We start from the raw sequence: 22,897 nt of genomic DNA, 5'->3' as shown, positions 1-22,897 counted from the left end.
GTGATGCTAGATTTCAGCAAATGTTTTGCTTGTTACAATTCACCAAAAATACGTGTTTTACATCCAAAGTTATTCAAACATCTGCGCATGAAAATACATCTAAAGTACAAACATATTCTGTTTACTCCACCAATATACCTGGTCATGCAAAAGTCTAGGACAGGTCCCACTTATAACATAGACCATAATCAATTAGTTAGTACCTACATAAAGGAGTGTTCTATCTGCAATTAAAGGAGTGATCTATCTGCAAAATGTACATTACATACTGCAACAGCATACAGCATATATTAAGCTAATACTGTGCCATTACACTTATTAGCTATACAGTACAAAAGTAATTTTGTGAATCATAGCTTTTTCTTTTTTTAAAACAACCATTTAAGACTCCTCATTGAAAAGTCACATTACGCATACCAAACAACAAAAAGACTATAGATCCTTGTTCCTTGTGCATGTGATAAATTACATTCTGCACAGTTACCTCAGGATATGTCAACAGAAAATAACATAGAACAATATATATCTATAGTCACCATGACAACAGTTATCATGATAAGTGTTAGTATTTCAAAGTGCAAAAAGAGCAGAGCTCCTAGGCGTGTTAAACCTGATGTGATTCGCTAAAATCTGTGCTCCTTATTTAAAAGGCCTTCTGAGTTTAAGGATTTAGCTTCTGCTAATTCAAAATGTTAAAATGTTTGACTTTCTTCCTCTCTCCTTCATTTAGAGTGCAGGCACAGTAAGAAATACACAAACATCTCCATCTTCAAGTAGAATCCATGTTGGGCTTTATTTTGGTCTGGAGGTCTGGCTGGCAGCTCTCAGGTGGTCGGGAGGTTCTTCACAAACTCTCTTAGTCTCTTGTGGATATTGGAAGGTTGGGAAGCAGCTCAGTCCAGCAGCGCCGGACCCATGTGGGCATGAAGGGCTTGGCATAGGTGGACAGTGGCCCCGTCACGCTTCCACCCCTCCCGTGGACCGTACCACTGTTGCTGGAGGTCCCCAGGAGCTACCAGAGCAGAGGGAGCACCTTCTGCTCAACCAGTTGTGGCTTGCAGGGGTAGAGTTCCCTAACCAGCTCTATAAAAAGAACATTTAAAAGGAACAAAGATAAATAAATCAACCCTGGACAGCACTGGGTTATTACAGAAGCATTTTTTTAACCTAGAAAGATTTAATTCAACTAAAGTGACAGGATTTGGTAACTATGGTAACTCTCTGGAATGATTATCATCAATATTATAAATATTATTAATTAATATAGGAATTATAGTATTTCTGGTAAATCTTTTTTTATCTCTGCCATCTCTTTGCATATCAGTGGAATTACTTTCTGAAAGAATAGTTTTTTGATAAATGTATTTGAATTTGTAGAATATTTCTGTATACACAACCACAAAAGATTAGACACTGTATATTGTTTACTTACCTGCACCTTTATCAACAAGATCCACTTTAGCTTTTCCACTGAGAAATTGAGCCTTTGTGCAAAACGGTTGAAGAAGTGTGTTATCTAAAAAAAGACAGATCAAGGACAGTGTTGGTCAAGTTCAGCAATATTTATGGTAATTCTATTTAGAAACGTATCCTGCTTTATCAAAACAACTAATTATTCACATAAAATATTTCACTAAATATATATGAACAGTATCTGATAGGAGCACAAAGCTCTGTTTGCAAATGGTCATTTGGAAAGCAGATGCATAATTATTTGAGTGCATATTAGCCAGAACAAAAGAGCCTAAGCATCAAATGTGTTACCGGGAACATGTTGCCCATGACCATATATGGGTTGTCCTCACAGTCGGCCACCAGCCCTTGATGCGCTCCCTGAAGTCTTTTGAACCCAGCAGGCCTTGAGCTGCTTGACGTATTCTGTCTTGTCTGTAATGCTGTGGATGTGTGCTCTGCTGCCATCTTTGCTGAACACACACAAGAGAGAAAACACAAGGATTGGGTTATAGTGTCCAAACAGAAAATGAACAAGGCTGCAATCAAATTAAACCAACATCAACACCATCAAAAATTGCAAACATCAAAGCAGTTCCAATCAGGATGCACTTTTTTTGTTGTTGTTTTGATTAACTGTTTAAATATTCACCTGCTGGCAAACTGAGGAGGAGGTACGCATGACTCCACAGCTGGGATAGAGCACCTGCCTCGAGCTGAAGGAGTATCCTGAGGCATCTCACCCAGACCCTAAAGCCACATCAACATCATGGAGTGATGATACTGAAGTCCACATGTTGCTTCATACTTTGATTCTATCCCAAAGATTTCAAGCCGGTTCATTTTGAACCATGCTCTGTCCTTTAACTACTGGGTCTGGGACTACACTGTGCATGCCCTACTGTAAATACAATGTAAGGTACCACGCACTGCCCTGTACTTTAATATTTGTTTACAATATATGTCTACCATTACAGTTTAGATGTTTTTTTAATTGCTGTCTGTTTCACCTAAATGTTTTGTGAATAAGTTTGTTTAGTGAGTTAACATGGGGCATAGGGGCTGAATGGGATAAAAAATCCTCATCATGTATTCAAACATGAATCGCCACCTTATATTTCAGAGTGGATACACCTTGGATATTTTTGATTAATAAAGTACTACATATAAGCATATACCACTTATAGCATTCAATTGTTATATAGTACACTATGCCTGACCCAGATATTTCTGGTCCATAAGCAACAACTTGATAAGCTCATCCAATATTACATTGCACCTTGCATATTACTCAATATCAGTGGCCCAGACTATGTAATTTTGCACTGGTGGCTGTCCTCTAGTCTCATGCCCAGATCCATTTACACTCCCTGTCTAACCTGACTTAGTTCTGAAGTCCTTCCAAAAACCACGGATGTGCCAGGACATCCTCGAGCACAGGACGTTTTTCAGGGTCCTTTTGCAGACACCATCTTATCAGATGGCGGCAGTCTGTGTGTGTAGCAACGGGATTAGTTGAGAAAGAAAATCAGTTACCATCTGAAACCTCTGAACTGACTGTTCTAATGGCTTATTCAAAGTTTTTAAATGACAGAACTGTACAGAAACCTCCATCACTAACAAAAAAGACTGAACAAGTCTTTTTATAATTTTAAGACGGTTACAAAATGTTGTATTGCCAATTCTCCATTAGTCCATTTTATCAATCTGTGGTTGTGTATTACATTACCAAATGAAATAATTACATAAATGATCATTTTGCAATTTAGACTTTCAAGTTATCTTGAAGATGCTTCTGCCTTTTCACCTATGGATGGGTTTCCACTGAAGCACAGGTGTGCCTTAACAATGTCCTCCTTCTTCTCAAAGGGCAGACGTCCACAGATAATACTGTAGAGGAGCACACCCAGACTCCAGATGGTGGCTTGGCGGCCCTCATACTTCCTGTTAACCAGCCATTCAGGTGGGCAGTATACCTTGGTGCCTAAGACAACGAGAGAGAACCATCAGTAACAAAATAAAAAGTTTATAATAGTCTCTAATTTGATCCCATTTTTTAACTTGAGGTGCACATTTCATTCCTATGGTGAATAACCTCTATATTCGATGTAGGGTCCGGTCTTAAGCAGATCGCCACAACCAAAGTCGATCAACTTGACGTCAAGGGTGTCCGTGTTCACCAGAAGGTTATTTTCCTTGACGTCTCTATGCAGAACTCCACGGTCACGGCAGTGAAGGACAGCCTGAACCACCTGACGCATGATCCGTCGTGCCAGTGGCTCAGGCAGTTGGCGTTGGTGCAAGTCCAAGAAGTTAAACAGGTCCATGCAGGGGACGGGTCGCTCCAGAATCAAGATAAAGCAGTTGTGGCACTCAATCCATTCTAGCAGCTCCACAATATGCTTACAACGAGGTGGTTTGCACACCATCTCCATTAAAGCCACTTCTAGGGGGAGTTTGTGAGTTTTGCCGGGCTAAAATTAAGGAACACATGGTTAGTGTGGGTTTGAAGTTTTATAGTGGAATTATGGTTAGCAGGTTAACATGAAAGGGATCTGGATTGGTACCAATCATTAGATGAAACCTGAATCTAAAAAGTGAACTGTTTTCCATTCGTGTTGGGAGGAGTCACTGAATGGAAAATTAACAGCTTTGCGTTTATAGTCCCTTTGCAGTTTTACCCATCTAAAAAGTTCCAGACATTGTTACAGTATTACATAAATTACAATATTACATATTGGACTTACAACCGTGATGAACCGTTTTGCGTGATGCTTTGGCACATGTTTAATGGCGATCTGGTCACATAAAAAACACAGGAAGTGAAGTTGTTTAGACAAAACAGTCAGTACATTTAACATATCTAAGGGCTTGCAGATGGTAGCCACAGCTTCTCAGGTAACTCATACATCTGGAGTCTGATAAATACTCATCCACAGATTGTCAAGCTTATCACATTGTATAATCAGGGTCTTTGTGTTCAAAAAGTGGAAAAAGGTCAAGGCACATTAGATTTGACCACTTGATTGCCATGTGAATAACAAAGGCTCTCTAGGGAAAACTCATAGCTCCTTTCAAAGTTCCAATCACAATCTAAAACAGAAATTAAGTCCCACAATCATTCTTGTATTGTGTGCTGATGCTCACCTGTTTTCCATCAGCCTTGCGGACTCCTGCATACACTGAGCCGTATCCTCCTGTGCCCAGGAGATCTCCCACAGTGTAGCGTGAAGTGAGGCACACTACATGAAACAAAAGAAAAGTTACATCCTTGTAACTGCAAAACATTATTTAACATGGAGAACTAGATTTAAAACGTTGTGTAATGCAGTGTTAACGGCAAAGCAATTTATGTGCAAGTGCATTGATCACACATGAAGTGCTGAAGAGCAGGCAACACTCACCAGAACTGTTTAAAATGGACGGGCGCTCTCCAATCAGACTGGTGCATGCGTTGCTGGGGATCGAGGGCAGCTTCATTCGCTGCATTTTCTGCCGCTCCGCCTGTGCGACTGGAGCTTCTTGCTGCTCCAGACGAGGCTGACACATCTTATCTCTGTCAATCCTAGACACCTAAATGTTTTGTGAATAAGTTTGTTTAGTGAGTAAACATGGGTCATAGTGGCTGAATGGGATAAAAAATCCTCATCATGTATCCAAACATGAATCGCTACCTTGGATTTCAGAGTGAGGACAGTGTTCCTGATGGTTGCCCGGTCTTTGGCAGGGATGCACTTCTCCACCATCTTATCAAAGTCGTGGTGGGAGGACAGGAACTGCAGCATACGCCGGCCAAAGCACCTGAGACGAGGAACAGACCCCAAAACAGGAAAGAACCGTGAGTGTCGGACCCGTGACTCACAGCACACCGACCATTGATCTTACCAGGGCACAATTTTACAAGGCCGGCTGTGTCTAGAAAACACGATAGTGCTTCTATTACTCTACAGTTTAGCAGCATTTGCTGACTTCAGAGTATCAGACTAGGAGACTAAAAGAATCAGCAAACGATGACTATCTGGGAAACTGAATAAGCTTTGTAGAATTCTCGTTCTGATCCCAGTACTAACCTGGTTTCTTGGGAAGAATCCTGTGCCAACTTGGAGACTGCAGGAATAATTCGCGCTGTGACGTTTTTTGCCCCAGACAATAAGCGGCCAGCACCAATCTTCTCTACCAAATTAGCCAAGTGCCGAGCAGTACACTTTCTTACTGCAGCATTCTGATGACTTTTGAGGAAAACAGAAGGAAAAAAAATTAGGGCATTTTAAAAAAGAAGGTAATAAATATTAATCCATCCAATTAATGTATACAGTACAACTTTTAGCTTCTATAAAGAAACTTAATACCCTTATGTTGTGACGTCCGGAGAAATCCTTGGTTTCTCCAGATGTTACATTTATTTTAAACACATAACTAGCGCAGACAGCGCACGTAAAACACTCAACATGTATCGACACGTAGACTTCAAACAACAACGAGCACAGGACACTGCGCGAACGCACATTAAATAGACAAACCACATAAACCCCACATGATGACGAGACGAGCCACAGGTGAGATGGATAATCACAAGACGTAACCTCACCCACGGAGATACACAGACCGAGTAGTCGCAGACAACGTAAACACACGCCCAAAAGGGAGGGGTCGGGGACCGTAACGTGACATATGTATGATCTAAGTGCACAATCAAATAATCATATTCTATTCGATGGCTTAGTTTGCACCAGGTAGTGTACATCTGTATTTTTTAAACAGAAAATGTTTGCATGTCCTCTGTGAGTTAGCTAACTAGCCTATTCTTTAAGTGGTGTGAAGGGCAGTTTGGATCAGCAGAGCGGAGATGGAACGCAATGAAAAGAATATTTAAGAGGATAAATAACTAAAAATATTGATATAGGCCAGGGCAATATTTTGAAAGAACAATGGAGAAGTAAAAACAGCAGCAAACAATAGCAGCCAAAATCAGTGCTGTGTTAGCTTCTTGTGACTGTTGTTCCTATCTGAAAGCCACAGTTTAAAGCTCACTGCAGGCTAACTGACCGGAGTCCTCCAGCGAGAAGGGCGTTCATGCTCCGAATGGGGGTGCAGTTCTGCACCATGCTGTCCAGAGCTGTGTCCACGTCCTGCCTGATGACGCCATTGGACGCCGCTGCTTTGTGGAGGAGGACCTTAGCTGTAGCCTCCACTTCCTGGTCCATCCCTTTCTGCAGGCTGGAGTACAACTCCCTCAAGGACACCACCGCCGTGCGGGACACGCGAGAGTGCAGGTTCCGCACCTGCAGGAAAGACGACGTTTCAGCTCGTTTCAGCCACATCCAACACTGCCACCGCCATCTTAAGTATAATCCACCACTGCAATGTGTTATGTAGGCGGCAATACCTTAATCACTAATTACAGTTAGATATGCCATCTGAATGTCAATTAGATGATAAATGTTTTTATAAAAAAGGAATTTCAAAGTACTATGCTAACTCTGACTTGACTTTGTCAGCAACATCACCTGTAATGTGTACATGCTGATGGTGTCTGCCAATTTTAGAATTCAGACAGATACAGTCAGCAAATCTAGTGGCTTACCTCTTGAATCAGAACAATGCAGACATCATGAAGCCTGCTGCCAAGCACAACAGAGTGATACTGAGCCAATCTACGGATGAACATCATTCCTTCAATTTTCTTCTCCCTGTATGAAGATATTGGACATAGACACACACTGTAACCATCGGCTACCGAAAGAAAAAAATGCTACAAGAAAAGGAACAAAGAGGAAAACACTTCACTAAATACATACATACTTACCATATATGCAGAACACCATAAATGACTTGCTGTTTAACCTGCCCTAGCCAATAGCTTCAGAATTTTGCAGGTGTGACTTACCTGTCATTAGAGCTAAGCATTCTGAAGCTCTGAGCGAGAGCGAGGTCTGGTTTGGCGAAGGGCCGTAAAGTCTGCTGCTCGTGGGGATCCTTCCTGGGAGGTTCTGGTTTGCATTCATCTAGAGAGGAATACCAGAACCCAAACAAACTGACTAGGACTCTTAGGGCTACCAGCTCAACTTTGGTTCAAATCAGCTTGAAGACTGAGTGCAAAACATTATTCAACATGGTGAACTAGATTTAAAACATTGTTGTGTAATGCAGTGTTAACAGCAAAGCAATTTACATGCAAGCACAGTGATCACCAGTGTTGGGAATGTTACTTTAAAAAAGTAATTAGTTATATTTACTCACTGCTTGTTCAAAAAAGTAACTGAGTTAGTAACTGAATTACTCTATAATAAAAGTAACTCATTACCAGGGAAATTAACTATTTGCATTACAGTAAAAAAAAAGTTATATGCCAATGAATAAGGATTTTTTGAAAAAGCAGTTTTCACAGTCAGTTGAAATCAGGTTGAAATTAGTAGATCAGAAAGGTGTTTAACTTTTGATATTTATTGCACATCCACAGACCAGTGCAGAAAAAAATCCTTTAAAATTCCAAATCTTTGTAAAAAAAAAAAGTAAACAGTTACACTATATAAAGTGCATTTACATCTATCAAATTAAATTAAATTCTCTCAACCTGAGACAACTGGTTTGTTCACAACAGAAGTAAACTTAACAATAAAACCTCTATTCTTAATTAAATAAATCAAATACCCTGTCTGGTAGACATTCAGGAACTTCAAGTATTTTCTTAAATAATGTTTATATCACCACCTTGAAAGTGTACATTTTTCTTGGGCTTGCTCCTGACTCGCCATTTCTGCCTCTTCTCCGTTTGTGTCGTGTCACTGGTGTGCTTCGGCGCGCGTGTAAAAACACTGGCTCTGATTGACTACCATAACTATGATTATGTGTAATTAGCCAATCGCTTACTGACTTGTTAAGTTAAACAGATTTTACACCGAGAACTGTGACCTATCGAGATCTGTTACTCCTCCTGGGCAGCAGTCCGCTCGGATTACTGTTAGTATATAGTAACATATAGTAATATATAATAATTACTATAATATATAGTAATATATAGTGACGCACCGCTTTTAATGACCAGTAACGTCAACGGCATTGTAACGACAGGAAAAGTAATTAATTATATTATCCCGTTACTGACAAAATGACGCCGTTACCTAATGCCGTTATTTTTAACGGCGTTATTCGCAACACTGGTGATCACACATGAAGCGCTGAAGAGCAGGCAACACTCACCAGAACTGTTTAAAAGGGACGGGCGTGCTCTGATCAGTTTGGTAGCTTGTCTGCATCGTGCCAGCATGTGTCTAGTAGGGTCAGCTATGGGGGGGCTGGGATGAAGCGGGGGAATCAATCTTTTGACGGGACTTCTGGGGGTGCGTGCGTTGCTTGGGCTCGAGGGCAAATCATCCAGGAGGACATCGGCCTTAGTCTGGGCTGGAACACTACTGTTCAGCTGCAGGTCTGATGGGAAGGAGGTTCATAGGTAAGCGGTAAGATAAAGTTCTCAGGAAACAGGAGGGGAGCGTTCACCAAGGTCAGCCGTTACCTTTCAGAGGTGCCGCGTCGTCTGGGCTCACGTCCCTCACCGTGTGCCTAAGGCTGCGCTTAATTCCCTGTGTGTTCTGCCGCTCCGCCTGTGCGGCTGGAGCTTCTTGCTGCTCCAGACGAGGCTGACGCATCTTATCGCCGTCAATCCTAGACACCTTTGTCCTCTCCTGGGAATACACACGTACGAATCACCACAAAACATGGAGGGATGATATTGAAGTCCACATGTTGCTTCATACTTTGATTCTATCCCAAAGGTTTCAAGCCGGTTCATTTTGAACCATGCTCTGTCCTTTAACGACTGGGTCTGGGACTACACTGTGCATGCCTTACTGTAAATACAATGTGTGGTGCCACGCACTGCCCTGTACTTTAGTATTTGTTTACAATATATGTCTACCATCACAGTTTACATGGTTTTTTTATTGCAGTCTGTTTCACCTAAATGTTTTGTGAATAAGTTTGTTTAGTGAGTAAACATGGGTCATAGTGGCTGAATGGGATAAAAAATCCTCATCATGTATGCAAACATGAATCGCCACCTTGGATTTCAGAGTGTGGACAGTGTCCCTGATGGTTGCCCGGTCTTTGGCAGGGATGTACTTCTCCACCATCTTATCAAAGTCGTGGTGGGAGGACAGGAACTGCAGCATACGCCGGCCTAAGCACCTAAGACGAGGAACAGACCCCAAAACAGGAAAGAACCGTGAGTGTCGGACCCGTGACTCACAGCACACCGACCATTGATCTTACCAGGGCACAATTGTACAAGGCCGTCTGTGTCTAGAAAACACGATAGTGCTTCTATTACTCTATCAATCAATCAATCAAATTTTATTTATATAGCGCTTTTTACAACAGTTGTTGTCACAAAGCAGCTTTACAAGTGCCGAGTCCTAGCCCCCAGTGAGCAAGCCAAGGGCGACAGTGGCAAGGAAAAACTCCCTAGTTTTTTGCATGAGGAAGAAACCTTGAGAGGAACCAAGACTCAGGGGGAGAACCCATCCTCCTCTGGCCGACACCGGTCACCATGACAACAACAACAACAATTTAGACAGAAAGAAGAGAAAGAAAAGGAAAAATATGTAATAATGTCCATCATGATGTATGCATCCGGTTAGGCAGGAGGTGGCTGGCTCAGGATGGATCGCTGGTCTCCTCATCTCATTATTCCTCAAGCAGGCGGGCAGCCATGTGGAGAAATGAAACAGGGAAAATTAGCTCTGTATGAGGACATATACAGGACAGGTAAAATTATAAACATTTCCGGAGTGTGGCAGCAACTCCGGCATTTAGTTAAATTATTACAGCCTAGCTAAAAAGGCAGAACCAGAAGGTAACATAGGCTTGGGGGCATTCTGAGACAATGGCATCCGTCCACTGCACTGTCAACAAACTTGAGTGACCACGAGCAGTGACAGGACGACAGCACCAGCGCCCCAGTCTACCATAAAACCCTTCGTCTATGAACCCCTGGATCTGTACTTTTATCTAAGGGGGGATATTAATTATCAAACGCTAAACTAAATAAGTGGGTTTTCAACCTAGACTTAAAGATTGTGACTGTGTCGGAGTCCCGGACGCATTTAGGAAGATTATTCCAAAGCTGGGGGGCCTTACAAAAAAGGCTCTTCCCCCTGCTGTTACCTTATTAATTTTTGGAACTAATAAAAGACCAGCACCCTGTGATCTTAGTGGGCGTGGGGGTTCGTAATAGGAAATAAGTTCCTGAAGGTACTCAGGAGCAAGCCCGTGCAATGCTTTATAAGTTAATAAAAGAATTTTAAAGTCAATACGGAATTTAACTGGGAGCCAATGCAGGGCTGATAGGACTGGACTGATATGCTGAAATTTTCTAGTTCTGGTCAGAACTCTGGCTGCGGCATTTTGAACTATTTGAAGTTTATTTAGATTCCTATTTGAACATCCTGACAGTAGTGCATTGCAGTAGTCTAATCTAGAGCTAACAAAGGTGTGCACCAATTTTTCCGCATCATCCTGTGATAATGCATTTCTTAATTTAGCAATGTTACGGAGATGTAGAAAAGCTATCCTAGTAGTATTATCTATGTATTTATCAAATGATAGGTCAGAGTCGAGTATGACGCCTAGGTTTTTGGCTACTGTGCCAGGTGTAATGGGGTAGCCTGCGAGATTAAGCATTAGATCTGGAATTTTGAGGCCTTAGGGCCCAGAAGGAGAACTTCTGTTTTGTCCTCATTAAGTTGGAGGTAGTTTAGAGACATCCAGCATTTAATATCTTTTACACAGGCCTCAATTTTTCTTAAACTGAGTTTGTCATCAGGTTTGGCTGATATGTAAAGTTGAGTGTCATCTGCATAGCAGTGAAAATTGACACCATGTTTGTTTATAACTGTGCCCAATGGTAGCATATATAATGTAAATAATAGTGGTCCTAGAATGGAGCCTTGCGGGACCCCATATTTAACTTTTGTACATTTGGATGGAATATTATTGAGCTCTACAGACTGATAGCGATTTGTTAAGTAAGAATGAAACCATGAAAGGGCTGTGCCAGAGACTCCAACCCAGCGTTCTAACCTTTCTAGCAAGATCCTATGATCAATTGTGTCGAAAGCTGCACTAAGATCAAGAAGCACTAACAGCGATACATAACCTTGATCTGAAGCAAGGAGGAGGTCATTTGTTACTTTAACTAATGCTGTTTCAGTACTGTGATGGGGCCTAAAACCAGATTGGAACTTTTCAAATATGTGATGCCTATGCAGATATAGGCATAATTGCTGGGCAACAGCTTTTTCTATGTTCTTAGATATAAATGATGTGTTTGAAATGGGTCTATAATTAGATAGTACAGTAGGATCAAGATTTGGTTTCTTAATCAGAGTTTTAATAACTGCTAATTTACATGATTTGGGCATGTGACCTATTGTAATGGATGAGTTAACTATAGTTAGAAGGTAGCTGGTTAGCTGGTAATACCTCTTTTAATAACTTTGATGGAACCGAGTCTAGTGTGCAGGTAGCACAATTTAAGGAAGAAATTATTTTCTCTAATTCTGATTGTGGGAGTGGATGAAAAGCATCAAGTTTTTCTCCCAGTATGCGATTTAAATCGATGTCAACCAAACCAGATGACATACCAGTTGTATTACTAATAAAAGGTTTTATATTTTGTCTAATATTCTCTATTTTATTATTAAAAAAAATCTATAAATACATTACTAGTGAGGTTTACTGGAATCTGAGGTTCTGCGCCTGCTTGATTTTTTGTAAGTTTGGAAATAGTATTAAAAAGAAATCTAGGATTGTTTTTATTTTTCTCTATCAGTGAGGCTAGGTATGCTGAGCGTGCTTTAGCGAGTGCCCGTTTGTAGTCAATGATGCTATCCTTCCAGGCACAGTAGAATACTTCCAACTTAGTAGATCGCCATTTACGCTCTAATTTACGTGCTATTTGTTTTAAGTTTCTAGTTTGGTCAGTGTACCACGGAGCGAGTTTTTTAGATCTAGTCTAACTCTAAAGTTTAGCAGCATTTGCTGACTTCAGAGTATCAGAGTAGGAGACTAAAAGAATCAGCAAAAGATTACTATCTGGGGAAACTGAATAAGCTTTGTAGAATTCTCGTTCTGATCCCAGTACAAACCTGGTTTCTTGGGAAGAATCCTGTGCCAACTTGGAGACTGCAGGAATAATTCGCGCTGTGACGTTTTTCGCCCCAGACAATAGGCGGCCAGCACCAATCTTCTCTACCAAAGTAGCCAAGTGCCGAGCAGTACACTTTCTTACTGCAGCATTCTGATGACTTTTGAAGAAAGAAAAAAATTAGGGCATTAAAAAAAAGAAGGTAATAACTATTAATCCATCCAGTCAATGTATACAGTACATCTTTTAGCTTCGATAAAGAAACTTAATATCCTTATGTATGATCTAAGTACACAATCAAATAATCATATTCTATTCGATGGCTTAGTTTGCAGCCACAGTTTAAAAGCTCACTGCAGGCTAACTGACCAGAGTCCTCCAGCGAGAAGGGCGTTCATGCTCCGAATGGGGGTGCAGTTCTGCACCATGCTCTCCAGAGCTGTGTCCACGTCCTGCCTGATGAAGGCATTGGACGCCACTGCTTTGTGGAGGAGAACCTTAGCTGTAGCCTCCACTTCCTGGTCCATCCCTTTCTGCAGGCTGGAGTACAACTCCCTCAAGGACACCACCGCCGTGCGGGACACGCGAGAGTGCAGGTTTCGCACCTGCAGGAAAGACGACGTTCCAACTCGTTTTAGCCACATCCAACACTGCCACCGCCATCTTAAGTATAATCCACCACTGCAATGTGTTATGTAGGCGGCAATACCTTAATCACTAATTACAGTTAGATATGCCATCTGAATGTCATGCTGATGGTGTCTGCCAATTTTAGAATTCAGACAGATACACAGTCAGCAAATCTAGTGGCTTACCTCTTGAATCAGAACAATGCAGACATCATGAAGCCTGCTGCCAAGCACAACAGAGTGATACTGAGCCAATCTACGGATGAACATCATTCCTTCAATTTTCTTCTCCCTGTATGAAGATATTGGACATAGACACACACTGTAACCATCGGCTACTGAAAGAAAAAATGCTACAAGAAAAGGGACAAAGAGGAAAAAACTTCTCTAAATACATACATACTTACCATATATGCAGAACACCATAAATGACTTGCGGTTTAACCTGCCCTAGCCAAATGCTTCAGAATTTTGCAGGTGTGACTTACCCGTCATTAGAGCTAAGCATTCTGAAGCTCTGAGCGAGAGCGAGGTCTGGTTTGGCGAAGGGCCGTAAAGTCTGCTGCTCGTGGGGATCCTTCCTGGGAGGTTCTGGTTTGAGTTCATCTAGAGAGGAATACCAGAACCCAAACAAACTGACTAGGACTCTTAGGGCTACCAGCTCAACTTTGGTTCAAATCAGCTTGAAGACTGAGTGCAAAACATTATTCAACATGGAGAACTAGATTTAAAACATTGTTGTGTAATGCAGTGTTAACAGCAAAGCAATTCCAACCTCTGCCAACTACACCTCCAAACATGTAGTCAGCAGGGGACTCCCTGATGCTTTGCACTTGAGATCCTGAAAAGCACAAATCCCAAATATAACTTCTGGTTTAATAGTGGTTTCTTGGGTGCAGGCATAGCAATTTACAAGAGGATCAGCAGGGGCTTTTTGTTTGTAGTATAGGGCTTTCAAAGCAGTTTTTACTTTTTTAATACTTTTTTTAAAACTTTTGTTGTTGTTGTTGCTGCAGCAAATTATTTGGATGCTATTTCCAGAAAAGCAAAAGAGTGAGCTCACCTTTGGCAGGCCTGAAGGCACGGAGAGGCTCTCTGCCAGCAGGTTTGGTGAATGGAGGCAACATTGGGTGGGTGGGCAGAGAAGGCCTAATCAGTCTTGACGAGGTGACTCTCGTGCGTGAAGTGAGCACAGGCAGTGGGGGACACCTGCTGGAGCCAACTTCACCTGCTTGGGCGAATAAGGTCATTAGCAGAAATTAACTCACCATAACATTTCTCAGTGCCTTAGTACTATGTTGCATATAATTTCTTTATCTGAAAGTGCCAATGAAATATGATTCAAGCAAGATGGACCAAGAACGGCAACATCTCATATGCATCTTGCTACAATTCATGTAATGGCAGAACAATGAAGTAGTACTAAATAACTGAAAGCAGGGCATTCCTGAGCCCAGAAGCAAGAAGACATTTATCAGAGCTTCAGTAAATTTGTGACCCAGTTTTAGTTTAGCTTAGTTGTGATTATTTTAGTTTATTGCATCATGAAATATTACATTTCAATACAATTTGATTCAATTAAATTATTTCGGCACAATTCAGAATTATTTTAATTCTGATACTGGTAGATACTGAAGAGCCAAACTACAGTACCTCCTAGCTCTGCTCATGGCTAGCACATCTTGCCTCTGCTAGACACTGTTCCATTACTGAGTGAAACCATGTCAGATGAAGATCATCAAATTTGAATTTAAGTATTTTGTACATTTGACAAGTGGTGACTATAAATGATCAAAGTATATGCAAATTTATTGGTTAAAATTAAATTCATGTAGTATGTATGTAGGGTTGCCACCTGTCCCAGTTTTCCCGGGACGGTCCTTCTTTTTAATATTCGGTCCCGAGGAAAAAAAATCATTTAATGTCCCGGTTTTCACTAGGTTAGTTCAACCGACTATTTAGACTGTTTCTGCACACTTTAAATCTGTCTTTTTTTCTCACTGACGTGCACCATTGTGCCTCATTGGTGCTGTGGGATCATTTGACTTCACAATCCAATGGGTACAGGCGGCTCCTACATTTAGTGAATGAGTTGCTCTGCTATAGCGTAGTTTGAGAAACAATACAGTGGTTGAGATGGGTGGCGAAATAGAGGATGATGAAGAGTCTGTGCCATCTTATTTCAATAATGACTGGATGAAAAATGAAAATTATGCCGAATGGTTAAATCCAACTCCTGATGATCCATTTTCGGCTACCTGCGCCATGTGCTCAGCTAAAATTCTGATTAAACATGAGGGCAAAACTGCATTGGATGACCATGCTAAATCCAAAAAACTTATAAATCGTATGCAAATCATCTTAATAATTTAGCCAAGAGCAAGAGCAAAATGTCATACGACCAGTTCTGAGCTTTTCAGCATCGAAATTGAAATCCAAACATTCCACCTTCCCAACCAAACATTCTAATCCAAACATTCCACCTTCCCAACCAAACATTCTAATCCAAACATTCCAAAGTTGAGTAGCACATGTGATATCACAATTTCCATTTTTTTTTTTTACCAAAACACCAAATCAGCCAGGCTGCTACAATAACCTGATGCAGCCTGGCTTGTACCCAAAGGGTTCATACCAGAGACCGGATATATAATACATATATACAGGGTTCCCAACTCGCATTTGACAGTCTTCATATGCTCTCACGCCACACATCCGATTTCTCACGCCGGAAAAAAAAAATCTAGTTTATTTACCTCTGATCCATATCTATGATTCAATGAGTTACTAGTTTGCACTGGCGCCAACCACTGGCAATCGATCACGATATAATACTTAATTTGTGTCCATTTTACACCTAGCCCAGTAACAATTTACGTTCGCCACCCCCCCCCCCCCCCCCCCTCAAGAATTTACACTCGCCACCCCCTCCAGGTTCAAATCTCAGTCTGAGTGATCTTGAAAAGTTGGCAACCCTGTAAAAGGCTATAAATACCTTCATACGTGAGCAAACACAACCCTTTCTGTTCAAAAGATAGTCAAATCTGCGCTCTTTCCGAAATTTCTTGGCGTCGAGTTGACTAATGCTTTGAATGTGATATTCGCGATACATTAACGTTTTATGGTTGCTATGGTTATGGCGTCACTGGTTCCATAAGTTTTATACGTCAGTTACTTTATGACGTCATAAAGTGCCGCTCTCCTACCATTACGTGTGTGGCTGTAAGCGGCTGGTATAATTATAGGGCTTGAAAAGCCCTATATTGTTATTCCTTTTCTCCAAATTTCTGCAATTAATGCGGCCCGAACTGCTTAACGTACAGACTCCTTTCGAACTGCGTTTTGAAGGTCTTGGCTCTGTGTGGTGTGCTATCCATTTTTAGAGTCGATTAGAGTTATAGATTTTAATAGAATTGAGTTTAAAAATGAAAAATGGCCCAATTAAAATGAATGGTGGAATGTTCAGAATTTCAAATCATCACTGCCAATTAGAGTGTGAGCTGGCAAAAAAAATAATCAAAACGTTCTTGGATAAACTGCTGTAAAATCCTTACACCTTGACCTAGAAGCTCCATTTAAAATTTAAATGGGAGAGAAACTTGTCCTTTCTGACACGCCGAGATATCTAATCATTTGATCAATTCGTTTTAGAGTTATGAGCATTTGTTTGGCACCAGACACAGAAAACTACCCCATTGGCCCCCATATAAATGTATGAGAATCAGAATCAGCTTTGTTGAGATTTTTGTGTATATTTAACTTGTCATAAATCAGTCATTTTAGGGTCAAACCACACAAAAATATATCAAAATCATCAGCAAGGGGTCCTCTCCCACACAATCTCTTCGGGAAAGCGATATGTTAAATGGGTCCCGAACTATGACCGTTTGTTCGGAGGGTGCAAATCACATAAAACAAGGCTTCTCCACTCAGAGTGGCAGAGACAGAGTGTCAGTTATTTTTGAATGTCTCTCCCCCTACCCCACACACGCACGCACACACACATGCATCTCTCTCATACCCACTCCACACAGACACACACACATATACACCACACACACACACACATACATACATGCAGATGGGGCAGATGGAGCAGAGGGACAGATGGGGCAGAAGGAGCAGAGGGTCAGCTGGAGCAGAGGGGCAGATGGAGCAGAGGGGCAGATGGGGCAGATGGAGCAGAGGGGTAGATGGGCCAGATGGAGCAGAGGGGTAGATGGAGCAGAGGGGTAGATGGAGTAGAGGGGCAGCTAGAGCAGAGGGGCAGATGGAGCAGAGGGGCAGATGGAGCAGAGGGGCAGATGGAACAGAGTGGCAGATGGAGCAGAGGGGTAGATGGAGCAGAGGGGTAGATGGAGCAGAGGGGCTGATGGGCCAGATGGAGCAGATGGAGCAGAGGGGTAGATGAAGCAGAGGGGCAGCTAGAGCAGAGGGGCAGATGGAGCAGAGGGGCAGATGGAGCAGAGGGGCAGATGGAACAGAGTGGCAGATGGAGCAGAGGGGTAGATGGAGCAGAGGGGTAGATGGAGCAGAGGGACTGATGGGCCAGATGGAGCAGATGGGGCAGATGGAGCAGAGGGGCAGATGGGCCAGATGGAGCAGAGGGGCAGATGGAGAAGAGGGGCAGATGGAGCAGAGGGGCAGATGAGGGTGAGGGGCAAATGGGGCAGATAGAGCAGATGGAGCAGAGGGGCAGATGAGGGTGAGAGGCAAATGGGGCAGATGGGAGGGGCAGATGGGGCAAAGGGGGCAGATGGAGCAGAGGGGTAGATGGAGCAGAGGGGCAGATGGGGCAGATAGAGCAGAGGGCCGTATGGAGCAGAGGGGCAAATGGGGCACATAGAGAAGATGGAGTAGATGGAGTAGATGGGGCAGATGGAGCATATACACCATATACACTACATGCACACACACACACACACACACACACACACACACACACACACACACACACACACAGACTTGCATCTCTTTTCAAGCACTATGTATTTCCTTCAGGAAATGCACATCTCTAGTTACAGCTGTTGATCAGAATTGATCAGAATTTATTAAGATCTTTAATATTTATTATAAGCCAGAGTTGTAGTCAGTCAGTTTTGACAAACGTCTATTGCTCAGTTGAATAGCCAATAATGATTTCATTGGTATTAAAGCTCAACTGACTTAAAATAAATGACAATTGTTAACTTGTACCTCTAATGTGCTCAGGTAAAACGTAGAGTATGAACCATTAAATTACAGCCTTGTTAAAAAACACAGTATTATTAACAAAAAATTTAACAAAACAAAAAGACACTGGCGTTAGTTAAACAAGTTACTACGCGAGTGCTAGCTAGTTAAATTCGCCAAAACGTCCAATAAGCTAGACAACGTCTTGCGTTATAAGCTATAAGCTAGATAACGCAAGACGTTGTCTAGCTAACTAGCGGACTAGCTTACGTTAGCTACCGGTTAACTAACACTTGCGCAAACGTAGGTTTCACTAGTGTACCTAGTTCGTTGATACAATAAATAAATAATTACCACAAGATACATAACGTGACTAGCTAGCCAACCATCTTAGCAAGCTTTCCAGCAAGATGTCGCTTCTGGATCAATGTCATAAATGGATTTTCGTGGAGTGATGAAGTCCGGTGCCCTGAGGAATCAGTTCGTGACGACGGTGGACGAATGAACCACTATAATTCCCCCAAATATATTTCATGTATTATACATCATTGTGCATTTGTAGCACATCCTGATACTAGTTGCCAGGTGCAGTATTCAAAAAGGTAAATATTGTGTAACCTTATTTTGGTTCGGGTGAAAAGCTAAACCTTTTGAAGGCAATCGAGTCGTGTTGACATCCAGTCTGAACACCTAAACCAGTGCATCCTCCTGCATATTAACTAACCAGCAGCTATTTGATCACTGGTGAAGACGGTCCATTATGGTTCGCCTTACCCAGTCGGGATGGTGCTTCTCTTTCGGCAGAGCTACTCAGAGAGTCAGCTTGTCAAGGTACTGACAGTTAGCCCTCTTGTATGAGCTTTGATATTCGTGGGTTTTCCTCTTGAGAAATACTCCATATATTTCATCACCTGTTTCCACTACAAGACATGTAGTCCTTCTCGTAGTCATATTTTAAAAATCTCATACAGGACTCGCCGTTCTCTCCCAACTTTTGTTGTCGTAATTTTTCATAATAGCATGGCGAGCAGGAGCTCTAAACAAGAGACTTGACGGAACCTGAGGTGACGTACGATTTCTGCCAGCTAATGTAAAACTTCTAGTGAAAAAAAAAAACGATTTCATATCGGTCCACAAGACTTATAAATAAACTGATAAACACTATCCTATCTATAATTTCAGAACGTTTTAGTTAGTTTTATAAACATGTAGGTTAAACTCATTGAAGCTCACTTACCCATTAGGCACAATTGCAACTTTGAACACAAATTATGCTAATACAGAAACACGTTATTATCCTGCTTGATAACTAAATCAATACATGTAGTTGTTTTTTTTAATATTCCATGCATTTTAAAGCCTATCATACTGCTGTGTATTCTGAAAACATCCTGTCAATGTTCCCTCTTCCCAGTGGTCATTTTGAAAGCCACATAAAAACTTTGATCTGGAGAGACCCTCAGATTTAGACAATTTAAATATATAGCAACTTTTTTTTATTTGGGTAAGTCTCACCAATTTTTACAAATATTAAATACACGTGGAGCTTCTCAAACTGCCACCCGTGTGACGTCATGGGATGGCTCAGTGCAGTTGTATGAAACCTCCAACCACCATCTCCGCCTATGTTGGCAAGCAGATACCCAGCTCAGTTTGCGCTGTGTTGAGTAACTACGTTTAAACACAAACATGCTTTTATGCCGTATCCGAAATGTTAAAACACTATAGACTTCTTTTACGTTCAGTTTTGCAGGTGGCTGGTTGGAACTGTTCTCTTCGGCATCGGGAACGGTTGAGAATCATCTGGTTTCTTTTCTCCATGGCACTTTGGCACATGTCAGAGGTGGCACTGAATTATCTGCATAATGTACTGTCTAGTTGCATTCATGGTTGCTCTCATTGGCTTGTCACGTTTACTAAGTGCTGAAATGCTGCCATCTACTGGATGATCTTAATAACCATGTGTCACATAGACAGCATACTCATAACAAAGAAGATAAACAGATTAATGTAAAATATGAAATTTCAATATAATTTAAATATTTACTAATTTAAATTAGAATTAACCCGCTGATTGAAAATCTTGTAATCTTTGGCAATGGTGTCTGGTTGACGGGTGAAATAAGTGATTTTGCTGCAGAGCTGGTTTAACCTTAGTCACGCTGTTGTTGTGGCTTTTGCTGAAGATTAAGATGGTTATTAGCTAACTGAAAAGAAATAGCTGTAATTTACACAATACAACATGTCTACATTCACCAGTGGCATTAACAAAACATCAACTCACCATTACAAACCACTGTCAACAAACGTAATAACAAAACACTCTTGTTACTGAATTTACTCATTAGATATAGCTGAAGATGTGCTTCTGCTAATTTCAGACATACATTTTATCAGGCCAATTTGACCCATTGGCGAATTGACATTAGGGAACAATAACTTGAACCTGAGCGTACCAGGGTACTGCAGTTTAATACAGTTACACATGATTTGATGAAGCCGATGACAACTAAAACACACCAGTCCTTCATACAGAGGTCGAAGGTTAGTCATCATCATGTCAAGTCTATTACTGCCTGGCTGGTATCACAGGTGTAGCAGGTAAAGACATGATACTGTACGACTGGAGAGTTTCTCAGTATGACTAATGGCAGCTTAAATCCTCCTTTAAACCTCTAAATCCTCCGTCGAATGTAATTTGTTTCCGTATGAATGATAACCGAGCTTCTGTTAAACAAACTTGTCTTCTCCTTCTTTTCCATAGAACTGTTATACAGTTATATTTACATTTATTGCAAAGATGTTTTTCTTTTTCACTGTGGCCTTGAAAATGATCTTTTTTTCTTTTCTTTTTTTACTGGCAAGTACATTGTCATTATTATTATCATCATTATCAAGCACATAGCTCTTTGACATCCTGTGTTTCCTATCAGTGATATGATCCACAGTAACACACACAATTAGGCAACCCAGATTATCTGTGTAACACCTGCTGACAACTCGGAGGAGACAGGCTTTGATGTTTCAGGCCTTGCTGGGTTACTTGTGTGAAAGGGGAACTCCAATTCTTCAAAACTCCAAAATTTCTCAGTATTCGGATGTTTGGATGTAACCAAACAACCAGTCAGTAAGAGTGTTTTGATGTAAAAAGAGCCAGAAAGGTTCACAACTGTGATAAACATCCAGGTAGATAGAGGTAGAAAGATTCATACACACTTACATTCAGGTAGAAATTTTCATACATACTTGCATGCAAGTATAAATATTCATACACACATTCATGTAGAATCATTCATACACATTTGCAGTAAGGTAGAAACAGCTTTTTATAACCAGCCTAGGGACTCTAGCTTAGACAAACATTTATGGGCATAATTTTGCTTTTAAATGTGCTGGTAAGACTACAGACTGGGTGTTGCATTAAATTTAGCTGGCCCTAAATTCACATTCTCGTAGCCCTTCTTCTGGAAGGAAAAGGTACGTGAAAGGTGTTATTGCTGTTTTATGGTGTTTGTCAAGCCTGCCCACATCAAACATTTCAAGAACTATGGCTTAGAATATATTTGTAGTATGTGTCACGGTAAGCCAGTCCCGGTCCTCAGAAGAGATGCCCACACCCAGACACCCCCAAACAAAGACACTCCCTCACTCATAGTCCCCTGCCTACTGACACACCTACACATTTACTCAATCCCGACCTACTGACACACCTACACATTTACTCAATCCCGACCTACTGATAGACCTACACATTTACTCAACCCCGACCTACTGATACACCTACACATTTACTCAACCCCGACCTACTGACACACCTACACATTTACTCAACCCCGACCTACTGACACACCTACACATTTACTCAACCCCGACCTACTGACACACCTACACATTTACTCAACCCCGACCTACTGACACACCTACACATTTACTCAACCCCGACCTACTGACACACCTACACATTTACTCAACCCCGACCTACTGACACACCTACACATTTACTCAACCCCGACCTACTGACACACCTACACATTTACTCAACCCCGACCTACTGACACACCTACACATTTACTCAATCCCGACCTACTGACACACCTACACATTTACTCAATCCCGACCTACTGATAGACCTACACATTTACTCAATCCCGACCTACTGACACACCTACACATTTACTCAACCCCGACCTACTGATACACCTACACATTTACTCAACCCCGACCTACTGATACACCTACACATTTACTCAACCTGACCTACTGACACACCTACACATTTACTCAACCCCGACCTACTGACACACCTACACATTTACTCAACCCCGACCTACTGACACACCTACACATTTACTCAACCCCGACCTACTGATACACCTACACATTTACTCAACCCCGACCTACTGACACACCTACACATTTACTCAACCCCGACCTACTGATACACCTACACATTTACTCAACCCCGACCTACTGATACACCTACACATTTACTCAACCCCGA

At 41.6% G+C, this 22,897-nt stretch overlaps 2 protein-coding genes across 4 annotated transcripts; both read right to left on the bottom strand.

Annotated features, from left to right (window-relative positions):
- Window positions 1–546: 546 nt before the first annotated feature.
- On the bottom strand, window positions 547–9,727 carry LOC143521229 (uncharacterized). The gene is made up of 18 exons (XM_077013849.1): window positions 9,510–9,727; window positions 8,966–9,134; window positions 8,653–8,880; window positions 7,340–7,457; window positions 7,037–7,142; window positions 6,499–6,734; window positions 5,523–5,681; window positions 5,127–5,253; window positions 4,857–5,025; window positions 4,600–4,694; window positions 4,200–4,250; window positions 3,548–3,926; window positions 3,260–3,436; window positions 2,832–2,943; window positions 2,105–2,202; window positions 1,765–1,925; window positions 1,433–1,516; window positions 547–1,083 (listed from the first exon to the last, which is right to left on the bottom strand). The coding sequence occupies exons 1-14, from the start codon at window positions 9,618–9,620 to the stop codon at window positions 2,837–2,839; spliced, it is 2,232 nt and encodes a 743-aa protein (XP_076869964.1). The 5' UTR covers window positions 9,621–9,727; the 3' UTR covers window positions 547–1,083; window positions 1,433–1,516; window positions 1,765–1,925; window positions 2,105–2,202; window positions 2,832–2,836.
- Window positions 9,728–12,455: 2,728 nt separating this feature from the next.
- On the bottom strand, window positions 12,456–16,338 carry LOC143521230 (TOG array regulator of axonemal microtubules protein 1-like). 3 transcript variants are annotated; one of them, XM_077013850.1, is made up of 7 exons: window positions 16,220–16,338; window positions 14,288–14,455; window positions 14,000–14,065; window positions 13,713–13,830; window positions 13,411–13,516; window positions 12,965–13,200; window positions 12,456–12,755 (listed from the first exon to the last, which is right to left on the bottom strand). In XM_077013850.1, exons 2-7 carry the CDS (start codon window positions 14,349–14,351, stop codon window positions 12,470–12,472), a joined length of 876 nt encoding a protein of 291 aa, XP_076869965.1. In that variant the 5' UTR covers window positions 14,352–14,455; window positions 16,220–16,338; the 3' UTR covers window positions 12,456–12,469. The 3 variants fall into 3 exon arrangements, with proteins under 3 accessions (XP_076869965.1, XP_076869966.1, XP_076869967.1); XM_077013851.1 differs by having other exon boundaries at window positions 14,288–14,452; window positions 16,220–16,330; XM_077013852.1 differs by lacking the exon at window positions 14,000–14,065.
- Window positions 16,339–22,897: the final 6,559 nt, after the last annotated feature.

This window comes from Brachyhypopomus gauderio, chromosome 8 (assembly GCF_052324685.1).
Source record: "Brachyhypopomus gauderio isolate BG-103 chromosome 8, BGAUD_0.2, whole genome shotgun sequence".
Classification (NCBI taxonomy): domain Eukaryota; kingdom Metazoa; phylum Chordata; class Actinopteri; order Gymnotiformes; family Hypopomidae; genus Brachyhypopomus; species Brachyhypopomus gauderio.
This window is presented reverse-complemented; position numbering and strand designations above follow the sequence as displayed.

Coding starts and splice junctions, on each gene's coding strand:
- LOC143521229 (XM_077013849.1), bottom strand. CDS start 9,620: ATGCTGCAGTTCCTGTCCTCCCACCACGACTTTGATAAGATGGTGGAG. Junction 7,143..7,339: donor ATGCTTAGCTCTAATGACAG/GTAAGTCACACC, acceptor ATCTTCATACAG/GGAGAAGAAAATTGAAGGAA. Junction 4,695..4,856: donor GTCCATTTTAAACAGTTCTG/GTGAGTGTTGCC, acceptor TGTTTCATGTAG/TGTGCCTCACTTCACGCTAC.
- LOC143521230 (XM_077013850.1), bottom strand. CDS start 14,351: ATGTTGCCTCCATTCACCAAACCTGCTGGCAGAGAGCCTCTCCGTGCC. Junction 14,066..14,287: donor TGCCTTCAGGCCTGCCAAAG/GTGAGCTCACTC, acceptor TGTGCTTTTCAG/GATCTCAAGTGCAAAGCATC. Junction 12,756..12,964: donor CTTCTCGCTGGAGGACTCTG/GTCAGTTAGCCT, acceptor TTTCTTCAAAAG/TCATCAGAATGCTGCAGTAA.